Below are 27138 nucleotides of genomic sequence, written 5' to 3' on the forward strand. Positions count from 1 at the left end.
GTTTGTTCTGCGTGGTGGGAAACAAACAGCAGTAAACCTTGTTGAAGGTTTTTAGGGTTTGTTCTCTTTCTTCCTCATTTCTCTAAATCAAATATTTTATGATTTGGAAAACAATATAATTTTGGAGTTAATAGCTTATATTTCTATCCCAGACTTACCACCTTTTTTGACAAGACAGTATTTTGTTTGCTTCCATTTAAAGAAGAGCACACGGTGGCATACAAAACACAGGAATAAACATGCAGGAATTTAAGAAGCTGCAGTTGTAATTAAAATGCCAAAAGTGAAGATAGTTTGAGCTGTCCTGCCCATCCTTGCAGAGGGAGCATTTTCCCATTTGACATACTATGGAGACAGGTATTTATAAGGGCATGTACATTTGCAACAGTTCATTAGTGCATTAGCATATATGTTAGCAACCAGTTCCCCACATATAATCTACAGTTTTGAAGTTTTGGAACATGATCTGAGAAATCTGCCAGGTTAGTAACAGTACCACCTGGAGCAGAGCCCTTCATCCTGAGAGATTTTGGGGATCACATCCAAGAAACAAAAGAGATTATAAAAATCTGCGGCTTTTTTTTTAAAATCTGATTTTTTTATACAGGGACTATTTCACTTACATCTTTGATGWACTTCCATAACTCTTGAGTTGCCTCAAAAAACTTGAGGACTTTATAACCTGTAATTGGTCTAACAAACACCTGATAAAGAATTTTTTAAAATCACCTAGGGCATAAGGGTTGAGCATCTGGGTAATTTMAGGGAAAATGACTAGATAATAACTGAAAATTGATGAGCACAAATTTTTAACCTTTCTCACTYTGTGAACTTTGTGTATTACATATTGTTACAGTCATTCTCACTAATGATTCCAGTAAATGCTAAACACCTTTTATATGAGGAAAAAGTAGCAAATAGAAAAAACAGTTATATCAAAACAATCAAATATGCAAAGAATGCTGAATAGTGAAAGAAGTAAAAATGTGGACAGTTTTACTCCATCTAATCTCCATTTTCATGAGACTTTTCTTTAAGTTTGAATTTGCTTGAACTACATGAAATTTCGTTGTCAGATCTTTTTGGTTCATCAACAAAAAGACATATTTAGAAAAAAAAATCTAGTTCCACTTCAGAAACAATATTGTCAGATAGTAAAGATGTTAAAGATTTGCAACTATTACAAGTAATATTTTAAAATATACGTGAAAGTCATACTGTCAGAAATTGTACTGCTGAAAATCATGGCTTCAGTCAAATAATCAGGTGAGAGTGGCTGTACCCTGACAGATCAAAGGTATCCCGACTCCAGGACACTAGGAGCTGGTGTCTGGAGAAGGATGAGGACGTGAGGAACACACAATAATAAGCAGAATCTTTTCCTACCCTCATGTGGGATGTAAACCAAATGATGGGGTACTTCCCTGGTGAAATGGTGTCTTATCTTTAACAGTTTTTCAGTAGATTTTCTTTCCAAAGATTTGTCCAGCAATTTTCCAATCCTTTTTCATTCCTGCTGCCCATGAGAAGCTTTGGCAATGTTAAACAGCTTAACTGTAGAGGGTTATCTTTTCTTGTTGCTCCCARAACATGGTGTTTCCTTTTGCTCTCAGTACTTGCATGTGAAAAAATGTAATTCACCTTCACCATGCCACTTGGGGTTTGAAGTCCTTCATTTTAACCTTCCTAGGTCTGAAGACTTAGGTCTGTATTTAGGTTGTTACTGAGGCATTTCTTTCATAATATCTGTTGCCATAACCTGCATTTTTTTGGCCTTTCTTTGAATTGTCTCCTGTTCTAGGGTACTATTTGAGATATATAAAACATTTAAGGAGTAAAGATTTGCTCAGGGACACAATGATATTTTCTGTTTCTTCTTTATTCTTGCCTATATTGGGRCTGGCATAGTTGATGAGCATGATGAGCAACTGAGCAGTAAAATGGTCATTATCTCAGATTTAGGAAGAGACATGCTTTTGTGTTAGAGTGTCTAAGCATTTTTTTTGGTGGAAGCCTTCTATCTTTCAGGAGATTTTTGCAGGCATAGGATATGTGAATGCACTCTGCATGGTAGTCAGATTAAGAGCCCTCTGAAATCCACAGGWAGATTTCCACTGACTAAATGAAAGTTTAAGGAACTGTCTGACCATAATTTTACCATAAGGAAACACCAGTGGATAGCTCACTTTTCTTGAAGAATAAGAGCACACATTGTTATGTGTTACAAAGGCAGCATGAGTTCTTTTATATCCACTTCTGTGCATACAGTTCTAACAATTCACTTCTGTTTTATTGAACCTTGTCTGGTTTGTTCCCAGAGTATGACTGTATTTTTCTACATTTCATATACCTCTATTTTTATTTTTTTTCTTGCTTTATTGTACAACTGCACAGAAGTCACTTAATGTTTCACAGAAATAATGCATTTTTAATAATGGCAAGTAAAAGGCAATATTATAAACAGTATCACTGATGCCTTTTTCACATTTCAATTTATTTAAAACCCTTTTTAGAATTTTCAAATTGAAATATAACTACCAAACTCCAGTGGAAACTGTATGAACTATTACACTAATGGGATGAATAAGCATGTGAGAAGGCAATTTTTCCTTGAGCTTACCGCTGTGGCAAGCATCAGTGAAGATACAAGAGGCACAGGTCCTTATGGCAGTAGCTCACTGAGCTCATTCTGTGGCACGACGTGCAACAGTAAATACTAATCACTGTGCAGATAACAAATAAAATTGGGTTCAGAAGTACTGCCAGGAAAATTGCCCTGTCTTCAGGATGTCATTTGTATGGGTGTGCTAGCTCATCACAACAGTTATTTAACCGAAGAATGAGGAAATGAATAGAAAATTTGTTGAATAATCCTCATGCTCCTTCAACCAAATGATTCAGACTGGCACTGGAGCACCTGAACATAATTCATCTCTTGCAAGTCTCACCAATTGTATCAAAGAAATGATTACCCTTATTTCTGGAGAGAGGTACAAGTTATTCATAAATAGATATTCATTACACATCTTCCTTCCTTTGGTCATAGTAAACCAGTGCAGTGAACCACTGAGTCAGAAAATCAGTTTATCAGGATCTCTACAAGTGCCAAGGCACAATACACAATATTTATTACAAGAAAAAAACCCTTAAAATTATAGTGCTCAGCTAGAGCAAAACAATAAAACAGCTAGGTCTGAACACTTCTACAGTGAAAGACTCAGAGTCAGAGGCAACTGAGTGGGAATCATGGGCTTTTCAGTGCACTGTAACAAGGCTGGAAAAATCTGCACTGTGTCACATTCTCCAGTGTGAGGCAGAACAGTTATTTGAGGTACACACAGATACGTTTGCCGTGAGCTGTTCCTGAGGTTCCTGGTGACATGTCCAGCCCAAAACAAGAACTCCCATGCCTTGGTATAAAACACATCCTGTCTCAACTTCAGTCCCACAAATGAGTAGATATCACTGGTTTTGCCTTTTAGCGCTTCCCATCTCAGGGAATGGAACCAGCTGAACTCCCTCTGCTTATGGCCATGTGTCCTGACTTTTGGAGGTCTGGCAGTAACTGGGTGTATCAACCATGATCCACAAAATAAAACAAAGCCTTCTTAGAACTCCTTAAAAGTCTGGACTTCTCTGAGAGTATGGGCCTGGTCCAGCACCCGTCATGGGTATGACAGCCTCTCTAGAGCAGCCTCATCAATGCCTCTAATTAGCAACAGGAGCTCTGTCTTTTTAATCAGTTCTGTTTTTAGTCAGTTCTGTACTGTTCCTTCTCAAGCCCAGAACATTTTTGATTTGAAGAATTACTTTCCAATAATTGAATGAATAAGAGTTAGTTGCAACCCTCTGCACAAATTACCACCCAATGAATGCAGAATAATGCATTATAAGTAGTACTCTATTGTATTTATTGTACAGATACTGATGTGTGTCGAATTTGTGCTATTTAAGAGGCACTGCCATGGTAACTCATCTCTCCTGGCAAAATCTTTATGTCAGAGAAGAAGTGAAAGACGCAGAAACTCAACTTTGGATAACCAGTAAGGGGAAGGTGGCCAGCATTAACCTCACCTAAGCATCACCAGAAAACAAGCTGATGTGCATGTCTTCCGTTGAACGTCCTGCTCACCAGGGAATTTCCAGCTGCAGGGTGACAATGCAGACAAGGTGGCAGCTGGCAGTTCTTTTTAAGGTAAAACGCAACAATCTGTGCTGCATTAGTTTCCAAGATGCTGGCTGCCCACATGCATTTAATCACTGGTATGTTTTAAAGAGAAAATAACAGCGTGGAAGGGTTACCTCAATGTGACAGTGTTACTCAATGCCGTCAGCAATACAGCAGGCAGCCACACAGCCAGAAAGATGAGTGTAATACCAGGTGCACTTTTCCACCTTTCAGTAGAACCGTTGTTTTCAGTTCATATGCAACAGCTTTGCTACCATTTCAAGGTACTGCTAGAGACAGCCAATCATAAGGATTTTCAGGCTGGCTCTGGCTTGATTTCTTCGTCCAGTATGAGATTATCTAATCCCCACCTAARTCTTTCAGTGCTACACCTGTTCCACTGAGATCGCTGTCAAAATGGCAGCAGGGTTTGATGCCAAGGTCCCAAAATCCCGTTGTTCACATCACAGCCCACACTCTACTGGTTTGGGTTCTACAGCCCTCAATATCATCAGTTTTACAGTCGTATGCTGCTAATTGTGCTAGACTAGACTGGAATGTTGGTGCCCCAGACTTGAAATCAAGGATTTCTGTGTCCATGTATTCCTGTCTTTCTAAGGAAAACATTGACTTTGCCCAAAAAAGACCTGGCAGCCAAATTTACCTCATGTGCCGTTCTGGCTTGGGAAAGCCATTTTTGCACCCTGCCCTGAGTCACATTCACATAGGTGTCTAGCAGCAAATCTAGTATAAAAATAACCACTAAGCAGGTACAACAGAATTTTGCCCAGCTTGGGAAAACAGCATATCCTGCAGCACGAGTTTTACATTGCAAACATCACTGATTCCTTCATAATTTGCTAGCATGGAAAACTGAGGTTTTACAACACAGGGCGAGCCAAGAGCACAGCTTGTGGATCACCTAGCTCTTGCCAGAGTGATTAGACTCCCACTGGCAAGAAACCCAACAACAATTAGTGCCAATAGGTGTTATTTCAACCAAGCKAAGTGCATATTTATTCAGTGCTTCAGTACTGAAAGCACCATGTTTTGTCTCCATCTGCTTTCCCTTATCCAAGCCTCTTTAGATTCTTGGTTGCTAAAAAACCTTGGTGCTAATGACATTTGTCTGCATAATTCCCCAAATTACAAAGTAGTAAAAAAAAAMCCCAAAGCAGAAAGAGATGACCTGAGTTTACAACGTAACATTTGAAAAGATTTTCCTGTGTTACTGCTTAGAGTAACTAGAATACAAAATCTGTGCCAAACCCCCTGCACTTTGGGTTGAAGCAGGAGAAGGGAGCAGGGGAGATGAGATCCATATGTTTGCCTTACTTTGTCTCCTAAAGGCTTGCCCTTCCTGGCTGTGATTTTTCTTGAAATGTTAATTGTAGGAGCTGGAGATGTCAGCAGTGCTCTCAATAGACTAACTCAAGTGCTAAAATATCACTCAATGAATAAAAAACCAGTTTTAGAAATTGTGATCAGCTGCAGCAAAAGCAGTGGCTTGCATGAGGAGTGCAGGACTGCACCTCTGCTCCCCTGGCACCAGCCTGGCCAGGGCCCTGGCGCTGACTCTGTCCATATGCCGGTGTGCTGGCTCTCAAAACCAGCCTCAGCAAGAGTTATGGGAATGCTCTGGGCTGAACAGGCATTTTCCCCACACTGGTGAGGCACACAGGTGTGARCACTGCTGCTGCCATCCAGCGGGTCATCAGGACAAGAAATTGAATCAAATGTGATGTTCCTCCAAGGAATGATTAGTCTCTGAGACAAGTCATATTGTTTCTCCCTTTGTTTTCAGATTTAAGGGGTGCAATAAAATCAGGACAGGTRTTTTGGTTTTCAATCTCAACATCTTTAAAACTACAGCATTATACTACTGAGGGATTTATCAGTTGCATGCCAGGGAGAAGTTAGATGATGTTTTGCAGAGAGAAGGTGAGTGGCTGAGGCCACGCAGCTGTCTCCTCCTGGCTCGGCTGGAATCCATCCAGTTCACTGCTAACAGATCTCAAGCAGCTGCACAGAGTACCCCAAAAACAGCAAAGACCAAGCGACAGGGACACGTCTGATGATAGGCTGTCATCAGCTCTCTGCATAGCAAACATCATCAAATTGCCCAAGTGGCAATGAGAGGCACTTGAGGCACCTGGTATCAGCCGGTCCATCCAAAACAGAGGGTGCTCCCCTGAGGAGATGCACTCCTCGTCACAAGGACCAGTCCATGCATGCCAAAGCAGGCAGTGCTTCAAGTCTCACAGCCACCCCATTGCTGACTGGGAGCTCTGATGCCATGGCAGCACACGGATATGAGAGAGTGAGCAGCTGTGTGCAGAGTGTTTCTGATGACCAGAATGACAAGACAATCCTGTCACAGTGATTAACATCTTTTCCCACTCACTTGGAGTCCAAGACCATTGCACTTCGTCCTTTGCCCAGTTGGTGAAAGCATGCTGCCCCCTCCATCCTCTCCAGTGAATCAGCTCTGGGCTGATGCAGAGGCCACAGGAAACAGTCCAGGAGCATTACAGGCTTCATCTGACCACAAGCACATGCACCCTGCTCCTGCTGGAGGTACACCACACCACCTCCTCAAGCATTCCATGGGACTGTGCTAACTCACTGCAGAGGAAAATGATGTGTAYTGTAGCTCACCCGGCATTTGCCAGTGAAAAGGAATTGTATCTGTCACCTCTAGCAGAATGTGAACATGSACAAGCCAAATCAGTTCAGGACTTGAGGACAGGGACATCTTGTTTGCCAGCACTGTGCTCAAAAGTCACGTGAGGCTGAGGACCAAGGCTGTTGTCTCCCCTGGGGGAAAAGCCAGGCTGCAGCTGGTCCATCCCTTATGTGCTGTGGGCCAAGATGGGAGGGGGAACATCTCTGTTGGGGTATAAGACATGAATGTGCTGAGATGTTCAGCACTATATTCAGTAGATATTCAGTTCAGCACTATATTCAGTAGATGTCCTGGGCCTCACAGTGCTGCTTAGAGCCTGGAGACAACAAGCTCAGCTTTTATTCACTTTGTAGGCTGTGCTGGCTCCCACTTCCTTGTTTTTTCTCCTCTATTGCATGGACAAAACATACTGTTCACCTGCCCTCACACATATTGAGAACATCTGCTCTCTCTGCGGGRCTCAGAAATTAGAGGACACTTACATGTGCAAAACCCAATTGGCAAAGAACTGTCTGCTTCAAGGGTGAAGTTGATCACCTCTGCCAGGCTGGGAGATTCTGACCTGCCAGTGCAAACTGGGGGAGAAGAGASCTTCAATTTGAACATTACCCAGATCCAGGGCTGGTAGCACTGGCTAGAAGGGCAACAGGAAAGYGGACAAGAGAGGAAATTTTTGTCTTTGATCAGCTATCAAAAACCAGCTGTAAATTGGTTTCAGACTGTGAAGAAGAAGCTGTTGAATGCTTTGCCATTACTGGCCTCAACTTTCTAAGAAAGGAGCTGGGTTACCCCAACCAGGAGTTTACTATGGGAGTTACCAGTGTCAATCAATATTTCCATTCTTGTTAATCATCACCAAATTATTTAGTCATTCCCAGGAAATTCTAACTGGCTTGCTGAAGAACTCAGATTTATACACTCAGCTGTCAGCTCTGCCCATGCTGCAACACACTGAATAGTAGTATCATTTTTTATATATTTAAATTAACTGTTTCAGGAAAAAAAAAGAAAAGAAAAGAAAAAGACTAAAATCAGGATAAGAGAGTGATAAACCTGCACTTTCCATGATACTAGGAAAGCAGCCATTGTATCATAACAAAGAACTGCTAGAGCTAGAAACTTCTTCCATGTTGGAAGAGATCAAAATATGTGTAAATAATTTGCCAAGTGTCTGTTTTATTTGTCTTTAAGGTCAAAYACAGGGATAGCAAAGCTACATATCTAATTTTTATGGCACATTTTAAACACTTTGTGATCTTCCTTACCCACCTCTTTTTCCTCTTTTGCATTCTATTCAATAYAGAACCCAACCAGAAAGAGCACAAGCTCTTGAGTTTTAGTTCAAATTATTGCTTGYTACAGTAAATTTATCTGCCTGATGTGATTATTGGTCTAAGAAAATAAAACAATTATTTTTCTACTCCACTGTTGTTCTGCTTATGATCTTTTTCTTACTATTATTCTTTACTGCATCACTACCAAAACCAGAGCCGAGCGCTAAAATCTTTCAACTCTCAAAAGCCATGAGAGAAACTCTGTGTCTGTTGTGAATATCAAGCTATGCTCAAGARGTGGAAGCATGGGGCTCTTACATAGAAATTAGTTGTGTAATTCTTCAGGTGATTACTTAAAATATTTTTCTTCCTTGCATGAAATCTTGCCTGCCAGAACGAATGGTTTAAGACAAATAYTAACACACTGCTTTGGTAAGCAAATCTATGACCTGGTTTAGTGGAGTCTGTCTACCCTGTCCTGACTACATCAAAGATTTTATTTTTTTCTTTTGTCCTTTATAGGGACATAAGTTTTTTGTTTGTTTGTTTGTTTTTTTWAAATTAGCTTTCTCACCGTTTATAGAGGAAATTATTGTAGCCATTAAGAATACAAATGGGAACAATCAATAGATACTATGAATCACTGTAAAAGTAATAGAATGATCAAGATGATTTCCAGTTATGTGAACCATTTAATACAAAGACTTCTTCACTATGAATTCAGTTGTGGAAGTTTGTTGAGACTTTGCAGTAGCAGGTTCAGACTTGTGTTGCATATTCCTTGTTCACAACTCTCTCAGGGAATTATGTAGGAGGCAGACACTGGAAAGCCCAGAGTTTTTCAGACTCTGCAAGACCATGGAACGATATTGCTGARCTGTGCACGAGTTACCTTAAACAGGCTATTAAGTTTGACATGTTTTGGAGCATCAGAAGTTCATCAGACTCATTAGTCTTCCCCAGACCTCTTGTGCCACCTGAGCTAAGAGTGAAGGCAATAAAAATGGCACCAGTCATTGCTTTTAACCTAAACCTCTGCTCTGAAATATGACACGTGCTGCAGAGACAGAAGACACAAAACTCTTCTTCCTCACCAGTGAGGCTACCAGTGTTCCAACACCTCTTGCCTGCCCCAAGGTCCATCTCAGATGACCTCAAAGAAGCAATAGGACTCTATGGGTAGCAGGGTGGTTTCTGGGGAGAGCAAACTTGAACTGGAGTCTTGAGTGGGCTGGGCTGTGAAGGAGAGGTACCTGCAATGCTCMAAAAATTCTATGTGTACTGCTGAGGCAGTCCATGGGTTCTGCTGGCTCATCTGGCTTTGTGTCTGTGGTGCAAAGCCACCAGGAAGATTGGTAATGTCCTGTCCCTGATGTGGCTACATGCCCCTAGCCTTAAAAACCCCAGGGAAAGGGAATGGCAGGGGTGTGCAGGCTGTTGCACCCGTGCTGATGGACTGCAGGRTGATGCTTACACGTGCTCAGCACTGGTGGTTTCTGAAGTTCTCACTGCTGCCAAATGGACTTCATCAAAAACAGTTGCCTGCAGGGAGGCGTTTAATTTTGGGATGGCAAAAACCCACCAAATCCAGAAGGCATTGGCATTTTGCCACAAAAGCAGATAAGGCATTTCTAAGCCACTGCATGAACATGAATAGCCAACGATTTTTTTTAGTGTGTTTTAATGATATTTTCAGTTTTGCACAGATTTTGGAAGCTCTTCTCAGTGGTTTCTTTTCCTTTGATCCTTTGAATGCTTATAACCAGCTCATCTAATCTTGGAGAGGGCTCTTGGCAGAAGGAAGCACATGCCTTCATAAAGTGGCCCTTGTATTGTTTTACTCTGACCTTGAAGGGCTTGGTCAGGTTGTAGAGGGACCCCTAATGCAGTTGCTGAACCTTCCTTTGGATATCTATGCTCTGAATCATAATTAAGGTCTCAGATTCAATGCTATATTAACAATATATTTGTTCTAGACTGACATTTTTAGCAGGGCTGTAGTCAGAGGGACACTTTTAAGGAAGTGCCAGGAAACACTAGCAAATAAGCGGGCGTTTGTTGCCAGCTGCCCAAGTGAACAAACATTCAAATATGATGTATATTGGATAACAAAGACAAAAGAAATGTGTCTGCTATCAGAATGGCCATTCCTTTGTCCTATTACTGTGGATCAACTCCTCCATGAACTACGAGTTCACTGACATGTTTTTTGCTTCAGTTACAGAGTGCAAACATGCCACGTTTCTTAGCATATTAAACTTTACCTTARTTTAATTTTTTTTAAAGAATGGAGGTAAAAAAGAAACAACAGAAGAGAACACACAGCACTTCATGAAACTTTTAGTGTTTTAAAGTAACCATTTTATCTTTTGGATGACATTGTTTATTGTAAGACATCATTTTTATTAAATACACTGTAATACAAGAGACTTTCCATGTCATGTTGAGAGAAGCTGGTCACATGATTCACAAACAAAACTTTTAACACTGATACCTAGGCATCACTTTGAAATCAGCCAAGATGCAATGAAAGTTTTAAAGCAATGACTACTTGTAACAAACTGCAAAACAAGAACCACTAAATATTTCCACGGAGACATCACATTAAATAAAAAAAAAAAAAAAAAAAAGAAAGGAGAAAAGAAAGGAGAAAGATAGCTCTACACACCAGGTCACAATTTGGTGACAATATAGCGATTTATATTTGTATGTAGATATCTTCCTCTTTACCTAAAGTGACAAAGAGAGTGATATCTAGAAATATATATACATAAAGTATAGGTGGAGAAAAGGGCTGGGACAAATATTTCATAATTAACTGATTCTCTCTATTGGTGATTCAATTAAACATAAATGTTGAATTAAATTATTTGTATACAAAACATTCTTAGGTGCTTTTCTGTAAGTTACAGAAAGATACATATAAGCTGCAAAAATTAGGCCTCTGGATAGATGTGATTTGTTCTGTTTTCTCTGTATTCCAATCAAGGGCCTCACTTACTAGCAGCTTCCATAATCCTTTTTCAAATATTCAGTGTTTATAAAACATCAGCCAGTCATCACTCAGAACCTTCTACAAGCAAACAAAAAATCCCCACAGACCTTGTGCAGAATGCATAGACGGAAAAATAACACACCCATCATTTCCCATTTCTTCTCCTGAGACATATGTTTAAAAGATGGCAAAATAGTCACTTGGTTGCTATTGTGAATTTCACAGTGTTTTTCCTGCAACATGGAGACTTTTTTCTTTTTTTGCTTCATATTTGTGATGAATAGCACATCCCCCCACCCTGTCCAAATAAAGGTGTTTTAACTAAGGCTCAAAAGGACCTCTTATTCAAAGCAGCAGTGGTTTATCCCAGCCCTCACAACAAGAAAATACAACTTCCTGTGCTATCAAAACCTTCATCTGTCATTAGAAATCCCAACCTGCTCTCCAGTCCCTCCCCACTTCCCACCCACACATTTTATAGCAGTATTTGAAATTCAGTTACAGGCTGCAACAACCCAAATGTGGACTTGCTCTAGCACATATGCATTACACGTCAGTCATTTGGGTTATTTAATTCCTTTTAAAAGTGTTTTGCAAAAGTCTACATCAATCACAATCTCTTATAAAGGTGGGGAAGGTACAGGCAGAGAGAGAGGGGAAGAAAGAAATATTATAGAAGGAAAGAACAAGGAATGACACAAAAAGAGAAAGAAGAAAAGAAAGCAATTAAAAATAGCAAAGATTAAAAAAAAAAAAGAGAGAAGAGGAAAAATAAGCAGTTACTTATTAAATTTTAGACAATATATAGATAAGTTGTTTCACAGGCCAAAATGAATGCAGTCCTTTAAAATGTGTACACTCCATCAGGCATCATGGGGTGCTGCTGCTTTACGAGCGTCTGTTCTCCACAGCCAGTTCCGAGTTCTGCAGATCTTTTGAGAGTGAAGGACAGAGTGCGGCAAATGCTACTATTATTACTGCTGAATGTCAGTGTTCTCGTTGTTCTACAAGTCATGTTGCAGTGTGAATAGTCCAGCTCATTCTTGGAATTATTTCGTTACTGCAGGCAAGTACAAAATGCTAGCAGAGCTGCACTGTTATTCTAGGACAATAAAACAACAGTAGCACAAACCCAGAAATGACAGTAAAACAAACTCTGTTTTCTGAGCTTGGAAGCTGGTCTGTGAATTTCATTGTGAGAAATCAACAAGTGAGATGGGAATGGAAGAAATGTTCTTATGCAATCATCTGGGGAATAAAAGTGCTCGTTGTTATAGCTCTGGCATTCTAGCACTGCCTCTGCCGCACACCAGTTAGAAAGGTGAATCTTACAAACATAGAAAAAGAAATATCAAAAGAAAAAAAAATGTGGTTACTCATCAGACTTTATCAATTTATTAATAGCACTCTAATCATAATTTGTAATAACATAGTTGTATGTAAATTTATACATATACACACAGCCCATACATAATGTGCATGCATGTCTGCACATATATAAATAAAGTAAAACAGACAGAGGCATACATGTATATGCTATGTGTGTGTATATATATATATGCCATATGCAAACACACATATATTATATATTATATATATGATCAGTTCATACCACAGTCCAGAAAGACTTTTAAATGAGCCTGRTTGTCATATTAACTCAGTGTACACGATTTACCTGACAGTGCAAGCATGATGAATATGCACATATACTCACCCTTCATTGTGATTTGAACATATTTCTTCCTCTTCTCTGCTCATTCTGCTACACTTACCCACCTTTTCATGAACAAACGCAAACTATGTATAGCTACAGTTTATAGCTTTTCTACTGTGATTACACATTTTATGCACTATCAAGAACATTAATGATACAGGTCAAGGTTATCCGTAGTGGTGGCTCTGTAGAACGTTTGGTCCTTTAGAAGTTTAACAAACTGCTATGTTATTGCACAATGCATTTTAATACTATTTATTCTCTGAAATTATTCTAAAAGTCTCACTAGTAAATCAAAAAGAAGATGCCACTAAATACATTTTCAGGGTCTTGTGGTTATTTTTGGTATACATTCTTTCAGTGTTTGCAAAACACACCTGCTTGCTTGTGGGCTGGAGCCTCTTTTCCAGTAAAAGCATCATCTCAGATGCCTTTTTCTTCAGCTCATCAGAAACTAAGACAGAATATGCAGGTAGAAAGTTAGCAGACTCCTCCACCACCTGCACCCTCTTCCCACTGCACAGTAAGAGAGGGCTCTGCTTATCTTTCTTTTCCACCACTGTTATTTTGAAAACCAATTCCAAATTCCTTTAAAACACAACATTCATATTCTCAAGAGAATGGGTTTCACTGGATGCTCAGTCTTTTTCTAGTTTTCTGTGAGAACTTCCAAGACAGTCTAGGTAAAATCTTAAGGCCCATTTTGTAGGAATCTTCCTCTGGCTTTTTTATGTGTTTCCAGTTCAGTAGCGGTTAAGAAATAACATCTAGTTTATTAAAGAAATACTGAGTATGGCTTTATAGTTACACTGTCATGTTTATTTGTAATGCTGCCTTTTCAATGACATTGAGAAGGGTAAAACTTCATCAGTGTCCACTGAACTGTTCTTCTGAAAATGTTCAGAATCTTTATAAGCTAGCTCTAAAAGCTTCTGAAGGAAAAACTTAAAGTGCCTTAATAAATAATACATGCGAGCAAATGATATATTAAATGTGCTATGGGAACACTTACAAAAATAAAATGCTTAATTTATTAAATAAAATATCCCCAACACGAAGATGGACTATTTTGATCTGGCTCATATCAATAAGAAATAATAAAAAGAGAAAATGGAAAGAAAGATCACTTTTTTGCAATAACGCCCCCTCACAGAGGGAGGCAGAAGTCTTGAGGAATAGATAAGGTAGGTTTTCATTTGTAAGAATTCATATTAAAAATAATCCTAGCTCTAAATTTCAAATTGTCAACTTCTAGTTTGAAAAACAACAGATATGCCCATGCAGCTGTCATCAATACAGTGGCCATGCAAATGTTGTACACATACAATGCCAATCTAACCAAAAATAAATTATTTAATAAAGTGTGCATGTTGGTTATGACAGCAATAGTACCAATACAAACATGGCGCTGAGCACAGAATATTTGCACTCTGAATAGCAAGCCATAACCACAAAGTAATTTGTTTTCTCTAGAGATCTTTATCCCCTGCTATGTCTCAAACATAACCAGTGATCTCCGTGCTTTAGATTATTCATGTTATATCAGCCTATAGTATCTGTTACATTGTAAAGGCATTTTAACATGGCTAATGTCCTCCATTAGCCTCTTCTAATGAAATATAGGTTATACCATTATGAGTTTGCTATGCCTACTAGGGTGTACTACAAGATGAGTGATTGTTTCTGCACAAAGGGCATTAATCGACAAAGACCATGCACAGTTCTGCTTGCACGGTTAAAAAAAAAAAAGAAAGAAAAAAGGATTGAGGAAGGAAGGAATAAGCTGCTGGACAAGCACAGTATAAGATAGACCTGCCCCAGCATCTATAGTTTGTCTCATCAAAATCCTTAGTTGCAACATGTAATCCTGAAATTAATATTGTACATAACTAAATCTAGCTTCAGCCTTTACTAAAATAGACTAGCTGGAGAACATTTTTACACCAGTGGCATGACAATATCCCACCAGAAGACAAAAAAAAGGGTATGTGTTGAATTTATCATGTCGTAACACAATTGCGTGCAGTGCAGGCAGCATCTCTTTTTGTTTTACTTGATTCTGGCAATGCATGGTGCTGGCAAAGCACCGTGTTAAGCAATCCCTTTAGTCCTCAGAAAGACTCTTCAGGGAAATTGCTAGATCCCCTCTTGCCTTCCATCAAATAATTTCAGTGTTTTCTTGTAGGGCTGGATGCCACCTGATTGCCAAGTTCCTCTAGACAGTGTATCACACAGGAGTGTCTTCTTTCCATCTGGCTTTATCTCTGCAAAGAACATTCTTCTTGTAGAGAACATCAGTCTTCTTTTTCCACCCACAGGCTGAAGCAAAAAATGAGGTGAATCCGTAGAAACTCCCAGTAGCTGTACAGCAGAAATCACAAAGTTTTAGTCAAATATATTTTTCCCTTTTTTTCATCCACATCAAAGGCATGAATACAACAAGGCATTGTTAGTWGTGGTGGGCAAAACTGAAGAGTCTGCTGATATAACAGATTGGGTTTTTAAGGCCTTTGTCTATGCAGAGTTACAATAATGCAGAAGCCAAATCGATTAGAAAGACAGGAGAGAAGGAAAAAAAAGATAGAAACTGAGAGAAAGAGAGAAGATACATCTCGGTAATGTCTAAAAAGTCAATACTGTGTCTACAGATGGAGAAGTGCACATTGCTTGCCCTTTGAAAGCTTCTCCGCATCTTTGTCATTAATACTGTCAAAGTTAAGAACACATTTTAATGGAGTTCAGCGGCAGTTGAACACATTCATTCCCACAGCCCAGAAGAAGAAATGCTAGGAGACTTTAGCCTAAAATATCCAAGTAGACTGGAGATGCCTTGGCCAAGTTCTGAAGGAGGGCGTGGATTTCTTTGATGTTGAGCCTCATGTGAGGCTCCCGCTGCCAACAGCCCAGCATCAAGTCATACACTTCCTTTGGGCACGTGCGAGGTCGCTGCAGGACTCGGCCCTGAGTGATGCACTCAATCACCTAGGAGAAATCACAAGGAAAGGATCAGCACWGTTGTTGCCAACTACATAGAGTTCATCCATGGAAGATTTAACCACAGTAGCCTCACTGGTGGCTGCCATGCAGCCATCTAGGTAAAGCACTGCTTTTCTAGGGAGATGAATGAGCAGCAACATGTGATCTGGAAAATGCACTGTAATGTAAGAGGTCAAAGGGCAATAACTTCACTCATGTCAAATTCATCCACATTGCCTATTTTACACATAAGGAAATTATATCTAGGAATTAATCCCATACCTTTTCTTTCTACCCAACTAGCACCTCAGATGGAGGATAAATTTTCAAGCTGCTCACACACAGCATCAGTGCCTTGCCTCTCCACCCTCTGCAAACTTACAAGTACCACTGAGGCTAATCTCTGGAAATGGCATACTTGTGACTGCCTGGAAATCAAAGAGATCTCTTAGTTACAATCTAACCTGTCCRTGGTTATGGACCACTCTGAAGAATACCATGTACAATACGTCTGTTCAGCAGATGCTTACAGACTTTTTCGTTGCCTCATGGTCTACCCAGAGCAGACTTCATGCCACACAAAGGAAAAAATGAAATTCCTGTGAGAGTCTAGTTCTGCTTGGACATCATCTATTTGCTAATGGAAGAAAAGGGTGAAAGCAAAGAAATTCAACTAAAGGAGTTCATGACAACACAATAACTACCTTGTATTGCTGTCAGCCTTTAACAAGTAAGTTTATTGCTGTCCGTTCTCCAGAGAAGCTACACCAACAATTAACACTASAGCTTTCCCAATGCGATTTGAGAATAAATTACACACACCTCATTGTTTGAGAGCTGATACCATGGCTGTTTGCCATAAGTAAAGATTTCCCACAATACAACCCCCAGGCTCCAGACATCGCTCTCCGTGGTGAACTTCCTGTACATTATACTCTCTGGAGGCATCCAACGAATGGGCAGCATGGTGTGACCCCCAACCTGAGAAAAACAAAGGAAAGAGTCAGAAACAGTTCCTTCAGATCCCCACTAGGAAGTCTTGTGACATTCAACATGGAGAATCCATGTTTTCTTTTTTTCCCATTTGGTAACATTCACTTTGAGGAGCTTTGAAACATGAATCCACAGGTCTTCAAACTCCTCTCCCCCTAAGCAGCAATCGGTACCACACAACAGTTYGCTCAAGAAAAATCTCAAAAGTCTATTTCTGAAGTCCAAGCTAATCTTTAATGTTTACTTGGCACACACTACCTAAGGAACAGGAAGGTCTGTATTACACTACCAGCCAACTTTGAATTAGACCTGTTTTACTCTCTATTTCGACACTCAAGAAATTAAAAAAGATTAATTAAATGAAATCTTGGCTGGTGATTCACCTAGACACTCAGTGACATCAACTGAAATACATGAAGACACAGTGGTCTGATTGTATGAAATGATAGCAYTGGATCTGTATGGTTGAATATCCTGATTTTGACTGAATTAAAGCAATGCCATTTTCTGTTGCTAAGCCCCACAGTTAGTGCATCAGATTATTTTGTACCACGTTAAGTACCCTGTCCATAAAAATGAAAAATAAAAAAAAAAAAATCAGTCCTTTGGATATATTCCCTTGATAATAAACAACTTGTAAGACATGGATTCCTACCCCAAATCAACTCCCAGTGAATGGGACCTTCATGAAACAATGCTTTCCTGAAAGCTTTTAGAACATTTTTAATTTTCCCCAGAAAATGAAACTTCCTTGAACTTAAGTTTCCCAACCTTAATTTAATTTTTTAAAAGTCTTTCATTTCCAGGTTCCAAACCATTTATTGTTCCTGGCATGTCCTATTCTGGCTGGATCACATCATTAAAGAAATCCACTTAAGTACTTTTAAATCAGTGTAACTGCTGAGATATTGTAATACGGATATACAGATATGCTAGTTACTTTTGTACCATGACAGCTGAGAATATTTCCAAGGAAGATTAAAAAAACAAAGTAAAAAAGAAAGCTATTTCAAGGATATCTTACTCTTGTTCAACTCATTTTCCTGTCTGAAAATTAATTTAGTATGAAACCATATTTACACTTCCAGGATTCTGTCAATTCAAAGTATAATTTCTCCTTTTGGGACATTTGTTKTTATAAATAATGCCCTCCTTGTTCCCATATTCAAACAGCAAATGGAAGGAAAGCCCAACAGAAATTTAGTCAGGGTTCACATTATTTCGAAATCACACAGACCATCCATTTCCAGTTATTTGTCAATAATTCAGTGTTAGCACAGTACACCAAACAAAGCTATGGCTGTGAGACCTCAATGGTATTCTGTGCATCACCACAAGCCCAGGCTCACTACTGACTTCATACAAATAGAAAGTCATCCTAAAATTTTCATAGACTGCATTTGTTATGAGGCTCTTCTACTCCCTCCACATGAGAGGTTACATGAGTGATGGAGGAATACTTTTTAGCAGGTTGCTAAATGACAGGCAGGGCTCCAAATTTCAGTTCCTGGCTACATTGTGGATGTGTTTCTGATTCCATACAGATTGCTATCCATAGATTTCAGAGCCATTCAAAAGATGCAAATTCCTATGCACTGCACCGATGGAGAATGGATACACATTTTAAGTGCTTTTCTCAATTTGGCCCATCAGTCTCTGTGTTACAGTTTATCTCTCTGGCAGACAGACTGGTTGTAAGCCTTACYGGTTGTAAGGACTGGTTGTGTGCCTGGGTATTTTTCATCTGCTTTGACTGAAAAGACCCTTCATGATGTGAAGTTGAACGTACCAGCATCCTGAGATGCAACCAAACATTCAGTTTCCCACCTTATCATAACCTAAACTGGCATGGCAGACAAGCACTTACAAACCACCACTTTTAAGCCTGTCTTGAGAGGTATTTCATTAGAAAGTCAAAAAAGTTAGAAACATGCAGCCACATAGACCCATTCAAAGGGCAAGTGCCATTAAAAGATGGTTAGTGATGAGAAACCTTTGGTCTCATCAAATATTAAAATGGCTCTTAGATCTGCTCATCATATAAMCTCCACTACTGGTTCTGTTCAGCAATTTCTTTGACTCATTCCTTTAAAAATTAATGAAAGCTATATACAATAAAATATGTGACTCTATTTTTTCTTTTTTGTCACATCTTAAATCAAGAGATTTTGAAAAAAACAATTAAATAACCTCCAACCACTCTTCAAGTCTTATATTTTTTTCACTAGAGATCCAGCGTATTTTTGGTAGGACTCTGTGCTGACTTTCCAGTGTCACTCAGGAAAAAGAAGGACCCTCCTCTAGAATGATGATGACAGAGTGTCACCAAATGATGGCTCTGTGATGAACTGATCTGTAACATCACACACCTAGCTGTCTCTCAGCAGTCATAGCAAGACTGACCCATTAGTAGTGACACCAAGAATTCAGTTTACAGGTAAGCACAAGGCACAGAGCTCAGTGGTGTCCTTCCCAGATCATTTTGCCCGGATCTGTGTCCRTTTTTGTTCCTGAAGGCACAAGACTTCACTGGGCAGAGGGTTTGACCAGGACTGAGAAGTGGTGGGGTCTCTCCATCTCTATCACTGCCAGTGTCAATCACGTTACTTCAAATACCTCAACATCTTTTTGAAGATAGAATATATTGTCTTTCAAAGTAYCAACAAAAGTATTACACAGGGTGCCCTCCTTGACAGAAGGCAATGCAATGAAGACAAGGCAYCTGGGCAACACTGAGAAACTCCTGTGGCAGGCTGTGCATCTACCCATGGTCTAAGAGCACATTTCATTTCACTCAGCTCCATCAAAAGCACACGTCAGAGCAAAAGGCACTTCTCCTAAATGCATGTTTCCTTCTCAATTAAAAATCAGTGGTTACTGAGTCAACTCTCACTCAGCTCAGGAAAGCATTTAGGGCTGCACTAGTTGTCKGTTTAAAATGAAGCACATACTTCAGAGCTTTTTGAACTGAAGCCTAGGACTTGASACAACTGTTTGCAGGGTACCTGAAACAAATTGCCACTCTGTTGAGAGCTTTTGATTTTTATCTGATGAGTCCAAGCACCCAGGGCTGTACCATAACAGCAGTGAAAGAGAGGTGGGGTGCCTTTTTGCAGTTGCTGCCATATTCTCAGCAAGGCTAAGTGTTTTCCAGGAAACAATAGTGAATGAAAACATTACTGCATTGACCAAAGTTTAAAGGTTCTGAGTGCTTCAAAGARATGCCTTCAGCATATCCTTTAATAGAAATGCAAGTTATTACAAACCTCTCAGATATCACCAGCATTCTACAGTATAAAGTCCCTGCCATGTGTACCTGCAGTATAAAGTCCTGCCATGCAGTGCTGCTTGATACACATAAATTTCAAATTCATGTTGAATTTATGTTTTGTGCTTAACAGACTACAGTTATGGTAAATAACACCTTTATTTTCAATATAGCTAAGATTATGACAGGGTTAAAAGCATTTGAGTTCTAACTTAATATGCTATCACTTTAAAATCTACATTGTAACTATGAAAATGACCACTTCATGTATACAAATTGAAGCAGGTTTTCTTGATCCTTACCTGAAAGCAGCTGCAGTATTACCACAATACCATATAATACCACAGTTCAGTTTTATTTAGTTCACTTCTACACAAGTATGGACTTGAGCACTTATAAATGTCAGCTCATGAGAGAAAGCACCTCCCAGTCCACCCACAGCCTTTCATTATGTTCACTAGCTGCTTTTACTAGAAATGCTGGGCTATGACCTAAATCAGAAAACCTGGTGAATTAGCCTCTGCAATGTACAAACAATCCACAGGATGGAGATTGCTATGCCCGACCAGTGAATTGTGATGTTCTCCAAAGAAGCTCTTCCAAGGAAACGCTTCCACACTTTTTCATATGAAAGGTTGCACTTTCTACAATACAACCTCATACCACTTGTCACAGCTTTGAACAACCACCTTTTCAATGGATTTAGCATTTTGACAGGTGCCAGAGAAGCTGGCCTTGAACATTGTTTTAATCCATTTGCAAACATTATTCGTCTAGGGCTGCTATGAAGCAGGGCCTCTACTTTTAGAGTTAGTTGAAGTTTGTTCTCTTTCTTCCAATAAAAAAATTGCCATGGTTACTGTTCCAACCTCTACTGCCCAGCTGCCATGGAAATCCAAGGTCCTGCTGCCTGATGATTATGAGAGAATGGATATGTTCTCTTAAAGAGAAAACCAAATGAAGCTTTGCACTGCTGCTGGAARCAAAAGACAGTGAGTGGAGCTGGGGGAAGCCAACCTGCCAAGATATGGATGGCACGAGATGTCTGTGGGGCTGTACAGGTAAGACATGAGCCATGGGCCAGGAAAGGCACAAGAAATAATCACATGCAACCATCACACAGAATCACCAAGTCTGGAAGAGACCTGAAAGTTCATCTAGTTCACACACAGCCCCAACCCAATCACCCCTAGACSGTGTCCCCAAGTGCCACATACAGATGCCTCTTGAGACTGACTCCACCAGTCACACTCCACTTTTCTGGGCAATTTATTCCAATAATAACCACTCTCTCAGAGAGAAATTATTTTCTTATCTGAACCATTCCTGGTGCAATTTAAGGCCATTTTGTCTCATCCTTCGGCTTAGAAAATAATGACTCCCACCTCACTATGACTTCCTTTCAGGCAGTTGTGGAGAGCAATAAATTCTCCTCTCAGCTTCCTTTTCTCTAGACTAAACAACCCCAGCYGCTTCAGCTGCTCCTTGTAAGACTCCTGCTCCAGATACTTTGYTGCTCTGGTCTGGATTTTCTTCAGTGTGGCGGAAGTGAGGGGCCCAGAACTGGACACAGGATTTGAGGTGTGGTGTCCCCATGGCTGTGTTCAGTGGGACAATCACTGCCTTGGCCCTGCTGGACTATTATGTCTGATACAATACAGGATGTCACTGGCCTTCTTGACCCCTGGGCTCATGCTGGCTGGTGTTCACCTGGCTGTTGAACCAAGTGTCTCTGCTGCACAGCTCTTAAAGCACTCCCAGCTTTTGCAGGCATTGAGTTACATAACCCTTTCCTGATACTCCTGATACTCTTTTTTTTCTCCCCTCCCCAGTTTCTGGCTGTAAGTAGTTGACTACTTGGAATTCATGCAGTAAAAAGCACAGCAACCAATTGCATAGCCTTGGAAAACAGACTTCCTCATTAACATTTCACGTTTCCATGTTCCCACGATTCCTGCAGGGTGACATTTCAGTAATGTGTCATAGCACTTTGTATATTCTCTAAAGACTACTGATGCTTTTTCTGCCAACAGGATAAAAGTAATCTTTTTACTTTGTGAGCCCAATGAAGCTGAACGACTGTCAGGGGTTCAACCCTGATCTCGTCCCAATGTCCTGTCTGGCTTCTCTGGTGCATSTTTCCAGAGCCCCGCTGTTTTCAGACATTTTGGAATTCAGGGTGGTAGACTTGAAAGCAGCAGCACAGTTCAGCATATGTCCAAATTAAAAGTCATGGGACAAGTATATATATATTCAGTATCTTTAACACAGCTGCACCATAGTCTGTCAAACTAGAATGAAGCTGAATCTTCTGAATCATTTGTTCCACACGCAACGCCCNGCATTTTAGACTATTTTTCACTATTTATATTTTGGTCTTCTGACTTGTTTCCCCATCTCAGGATGATATAACTGCAAAGAAATGTTCTCTGCAAAAATTATCATGTCTTATTGCTAAAACTGAAAACCTCTTCTCTCTTGCTGAACATCTGCTCTTTCCCCCTCATAAAAGCTGGCAAATGTTTCTCTCAGTACAAGGAAAAAAAAAAGTCAATAATTGTTACTTTCATTTCTTTCATGCCCTGGTCTTGCAGATGAAGTCAATGTCTTCTCTTAAAATATCAGTCCTGCATGTCTACTTGCAGAAAAGCAATATATAATTTTCAAAGTCATAATAAGCCATGCCACTCCAACACAAGAGGTTACTGATTTATAAAATAAGGCAGATTATTAACCAACAGCTAGAAATGTGTCCTTTCATTTTCACTTTTAATGTTTTGTTCATTTGTATTAAAAGGGGATTATGTCTAAAGTTCTTAATTAATTCTACCAGTGTTTTTGTCAGCAAAGTGAAACATTATCTGGAATGGCATTTATTGCACTGTAAATTCTCTCATCAACTGCACAACATTATTCAGTATTGTGTGTCAGTATTGTGTCACAGCTATAAAATTCTTCTCGTTAGCCTCTATGAAACCATTAGCAGAATAGAAAAGATGAAGAAAGACTAATTACTCAGATGTCTGCATAACACAAGAATGAGAAGATATCAAATAAAATGTGTAAATGGAAGGTTCATAATAAACAAAAAGAGGCACCCTGTCATCTAATGTACATTTGTTTGTGGAACTCACTGACAAGAGGTACTGCCAGAAGTACTGCCTGAAGGTGTATCTGGGATGAAAAAGTGATTAAACAAACTGATGGAGGATAAAATCTGAMAAGGACTATCAAACACAAAGATACCATCTCTGGCCCAGGAAGCTCTGGAGCTGCAGAATGCTGGAGCCTAAGAAAGTAGTGGAGGAAAACATGAATATATGCTCAATGTGTTTCCATACCATTCCAGTCACCAGTTTCTCATGGTGCAACAGGATCCTGTACTTGAAGGGCTTTTGGAGAAGCTGATCCTACATTTCTGTATAAATGGGCCACAAATTGCAATATGCAGTCCTTGCTAAACCTCTCAGTAATGTTTATGTAGGGTTCAAARTAATTCTGGCAAAAAATTGGAATGAAGAGGAAATACCACATGAAATTAAAATGGGTAAATGACTTAATGCATCTTACAATTCAGGATCTTACAATTCAGCATCTTCCAAAGGTTATAAAATGCTAAGTTGAACACATATAGAAATGGAGCCTATTGTCTTTTACACAATTTGGGCCAGACAAATATACAGGATAATTAATAAACTACAGTAGTTATTGCACTACAGGCCATTCACTCATCTCAGAAAGGAAGATAAAGTGCCCTGGAGGTAAGATTAGATAAGTTCTATAAAGAAGGTGACATGATTCATATCTCTGATTAAAAGAAAGATCCCCTATCAGAAAGACAGGAGGAAAGTTAATTTGAGCAGAACTCTGCAGTGCTGAAAACAAATGGATTACAACTCTTTCGTGTCTCAGATGAAGTGTGTGTGGATGAAAAAAAGAAGTGTATTCCTTTAAAATAAAATTTCTTTTATATTGAAATGACAAAGTATTCTAGTGTCAACAAACAGTAACCTAAGCTAAAAGGAAGGTAGGTATGCTGTGGCAAATTGTAAGGAAAGACACTTTGAACAGTGTATTTCAGTGAATTCAGAGTAGATCTAAATTAATTCCTGAACATRGGAATTTAGGACCTTAGTGAAAAAGCAGGGAGATAGAATAAGCCAGAGAAGATCTGTTGAATTCTAATAATTTCTAAAATTTGCATTCATGATTTCTAATATCTGCATTGTCCTAATTTCCATATCAAGTTGTGCCACAGCATATATAGTTATTATCTCTCCAGTGGCATGAGTTGCACCTCAGAATGTTAAGCTTATGTGAGGTCCTTTGTTTTTAGAGTCCTTACAGAAAGTTGYGACTATATCACTCGCACCTCAGCCCTGTTTCCACAGCTGAGTGTCTGCTGGTTGTACCGGCAGATGAAGAGAAATATCAAGTACCAGCAGACAAGCAGCTGGAATGACTCACATTAAAATCCTCACAGGCTCCAGGATGATCATCTRATCTGTCCAAGTCAACAGCAAAACAATTTTGCAATGCAATATTAATGAATTGCAGCTACTGCCTTTCTGATTTTCATAGTGGTTTATAATATATTATATTCCACTTTTATATTAATTCTAAGTAGTTTGGGCTACCAGGGCTAAGGAGGTTTTTAAAATAATCTTTAATATGCATTGGAGAACTGGCTTCTACAAGTCTGTGTCATAGATAAAATTCAAAATCCTTTTGCTTTTGCAGGTGGGGGTTTGAGGTTTAATGTGATGTGATGCTAGCTGAAAAGCATAGTCAATATCAACAAGTTGCAGTCACTCAAGCACRGACTCTGAAAGCCAAATATCACACCACATAAGACAGTTTGTGTTCACTGGGARATATCTACTCCTCATGTCAAGTCTGAGAGTTATTTCTTACTTACTAAAGATCACAACTTTTACTGAAAAACACTTTTTTTTCCAAATTTACTGTAGGTTAACACAGCATACCTGGCTCTATTGGTCATGTCAAATTACATCACAAGAAAGAGGGGAGCAACAGAGCTTAGTTTGTAGCTTTACTTCTCCCTTGTGAGTCACAAAAGTATTTTTATAATGTACACTGCATGGGAGCACCACAATTTTTAGCTGAAATGTCTCAGATGTTCCAGTTCCTTGAATTTTGTAAGACAATCTCTCCCCCTTTTCCCCAGATGCTAATAAACAAGGCAATGACAAGGTCCTTGTACTCATTTTCCTTCTCTTCTGCAGTCTTGATGATGTTTTCTGCCTCACACTTTCTCTGGGCCGTAATTTGTTTACATATACTGGAAAACACAAGAGAAAAGTTTCTCTAAAATAGAACAGAAAAAAAATCTCTGTTGTTTTCCCTCCATGAATTTTAGATTTTGTCTCCTCATTTGTTCCACAACATCATTCTATGAGTTGAAAGACCTATTTGCTCTGAAATGAGGCATCCATCAAACAACATGCAACATGGTAATTAAAAATACAAGTAATTGCTATTACTGGGGAACCCCCCCCCACCATTCCTATGGAGCTTACAAAATCCTAAATTGTTCTTACCAAGTTCATGTGTAAAATTATTCCTCAAGCCATGCTTAAAATATTGCTGTTGGATACAAGAGCCAAAGTGTAGCCCAAGAAGTGATGAACTCATTTTATAGCTCTTGGACAAATTCCTATAATGGTGTAAAGGGAAAGTTTGCACCAGCAGAGGGCTTGGAATAATAAATTTGTGTTTTGGTTTTGCATTTGGTTTTGTTTGGTTTTTGGTTCTTTTTCCCCTTTTCTTTTCAGTTCCTGTCTCTACCCTCAGTTCTGTAATTTTCCATTTGAGAAACGTTACACTGCGTTTGTATACAATGGTTCTTGAAATTCACATGATTGCATTTATTTAACACCAACACTGAGCTTTAAATTCTGCCTGTGATGTTGAAGGATTTTATCTTCTGCCTCTAAAACAAGGCTGAGATGCCAGCATTGGCAGAAGGTGTTAGTCTAGAAAGAAATGACCCCAAAATTTCCCTGGGTGTATCCATTCACCATGGAATGGTGATGGCATGTTTCCATCAGGGTGGAGATTTGGCCTTCTGACATAGAGTCTGTTTAACTTGCTCATTWCTAGGAGACCCTGGGGAGCTAAGGAAGATCAGAGTAAACTTTGAAAGGATTTAGGACTCTGCAGCAGACTGCTGCATTTCAGGTAAGGACTTTCTGAAGAGCTGACATGCACATTTCCACACTACAGATTGTGCAATGCACACCTCACATTCTTCACCAAGTGTTGATAGTATGTGAACAGAAACCCATGTGGGAAAGAAACTCACAACTGCACCTATTTCCCCTGCTTTTSCTTCATATTTTGCCATACCCCAAGGAGTGCTCCTTCCATCTTTTCCTGTGACTGAAGCTACTCCTTCCTGTAATCATGCAGCTCTGAGGTGGTTCCATCCTCATACATGCTCATCTTCCTCTCTGGATAAATAAGAATCCTATTACACATGGGATTATTTGCTCCACTTCAAAATTTACTTCAAAATAAATACAGAAGCATAATTTTAGTTCACCTACTCCAATGAAAGTAAGATCTGCAGTAAAACTGACAGCTCAAAGGTTAGATCCATTTTTTTTTTAAATGGTTACAATTTTACACCAAAGTAGTTAGGATAAGTCATTTCATTTTTTGTGATCTCTACTATTAGAACTCAAGTAACTTCCAGTCTCTAGAGTTGCCAAGACTCATAAAGTCCTGGAAACATGCAAAATAAGCCAAGTGGGAAATGAAGGTACACTATTGTTAAGACAACATATTTCAGATTTTTTAGTTTCAATACTGAGATTGGCTACAGCCCGAGTTTTTTAGACAGTCAGGAACACTCCAGGCTAGGACTCCMAAATCAAATTGTATGAAAAACTGGTACTACCCCAAGTTATATTTCGGTTAGGCCAGCACTAGTATTTTGACCTATGCTTGTAAAATGCCTAGATCAATGAAGTTCTGATCTACAGGAGGCTCCTATGCAGTGCCACATAATAATAATAGTAATAATAACAACAACAATAACA

At 39.4% G+C, this 27138-nt stretch overlaps 1 protein-coding gene across 2 annotated transcripts in view; it reads right to left on the reverse strand.

The window, feature by feature from the left end:
* Positions 1 to 10454: 10454 nt before the first annotated feature.
* Positions 10455 to 27138, reverse strand: part of NTRK2 (neurotrophic receptor tyrosine kinase 2) — a 197731-nt gene continuing 181047 nt past the window's right edge. For both annotated transcript variants that reach the window (XM_057370011.1, XM_057370015.1), the window contains 2 exons: positions 16636 to 16794; positions 10455 to 15819 (listed from right to left, as the gene is read on the reverse strand). In XM_057370011.1, the coding sequence (XP_057225994.1) occupies positions 15634 to 15819; positions 16636 to 16794 (345 nt within the window). In that variant the 3' untranslated portion in view covers positions 10455 to 15633. The remainder of the gene's footprint in view (positions 15820 to 16635; positions 16795 to 27138) is intronic.

Source organism: Malurus melanocephalus, unplaced genomic scaffold (genome assembly GCF_030028575.1).
Source record: "Malurus melanocephalus ecotype Western Australia unplaced genomic scaffold, MMel_1.1 scaffold_117, whole genome shotgun sequence".
Classification (NCBI taxonomy): Eukaryota; Metazoa; Chordata; class Aves; order Passeriformes; family Maluridae; genus Malurus; species Malurus melanocephalus.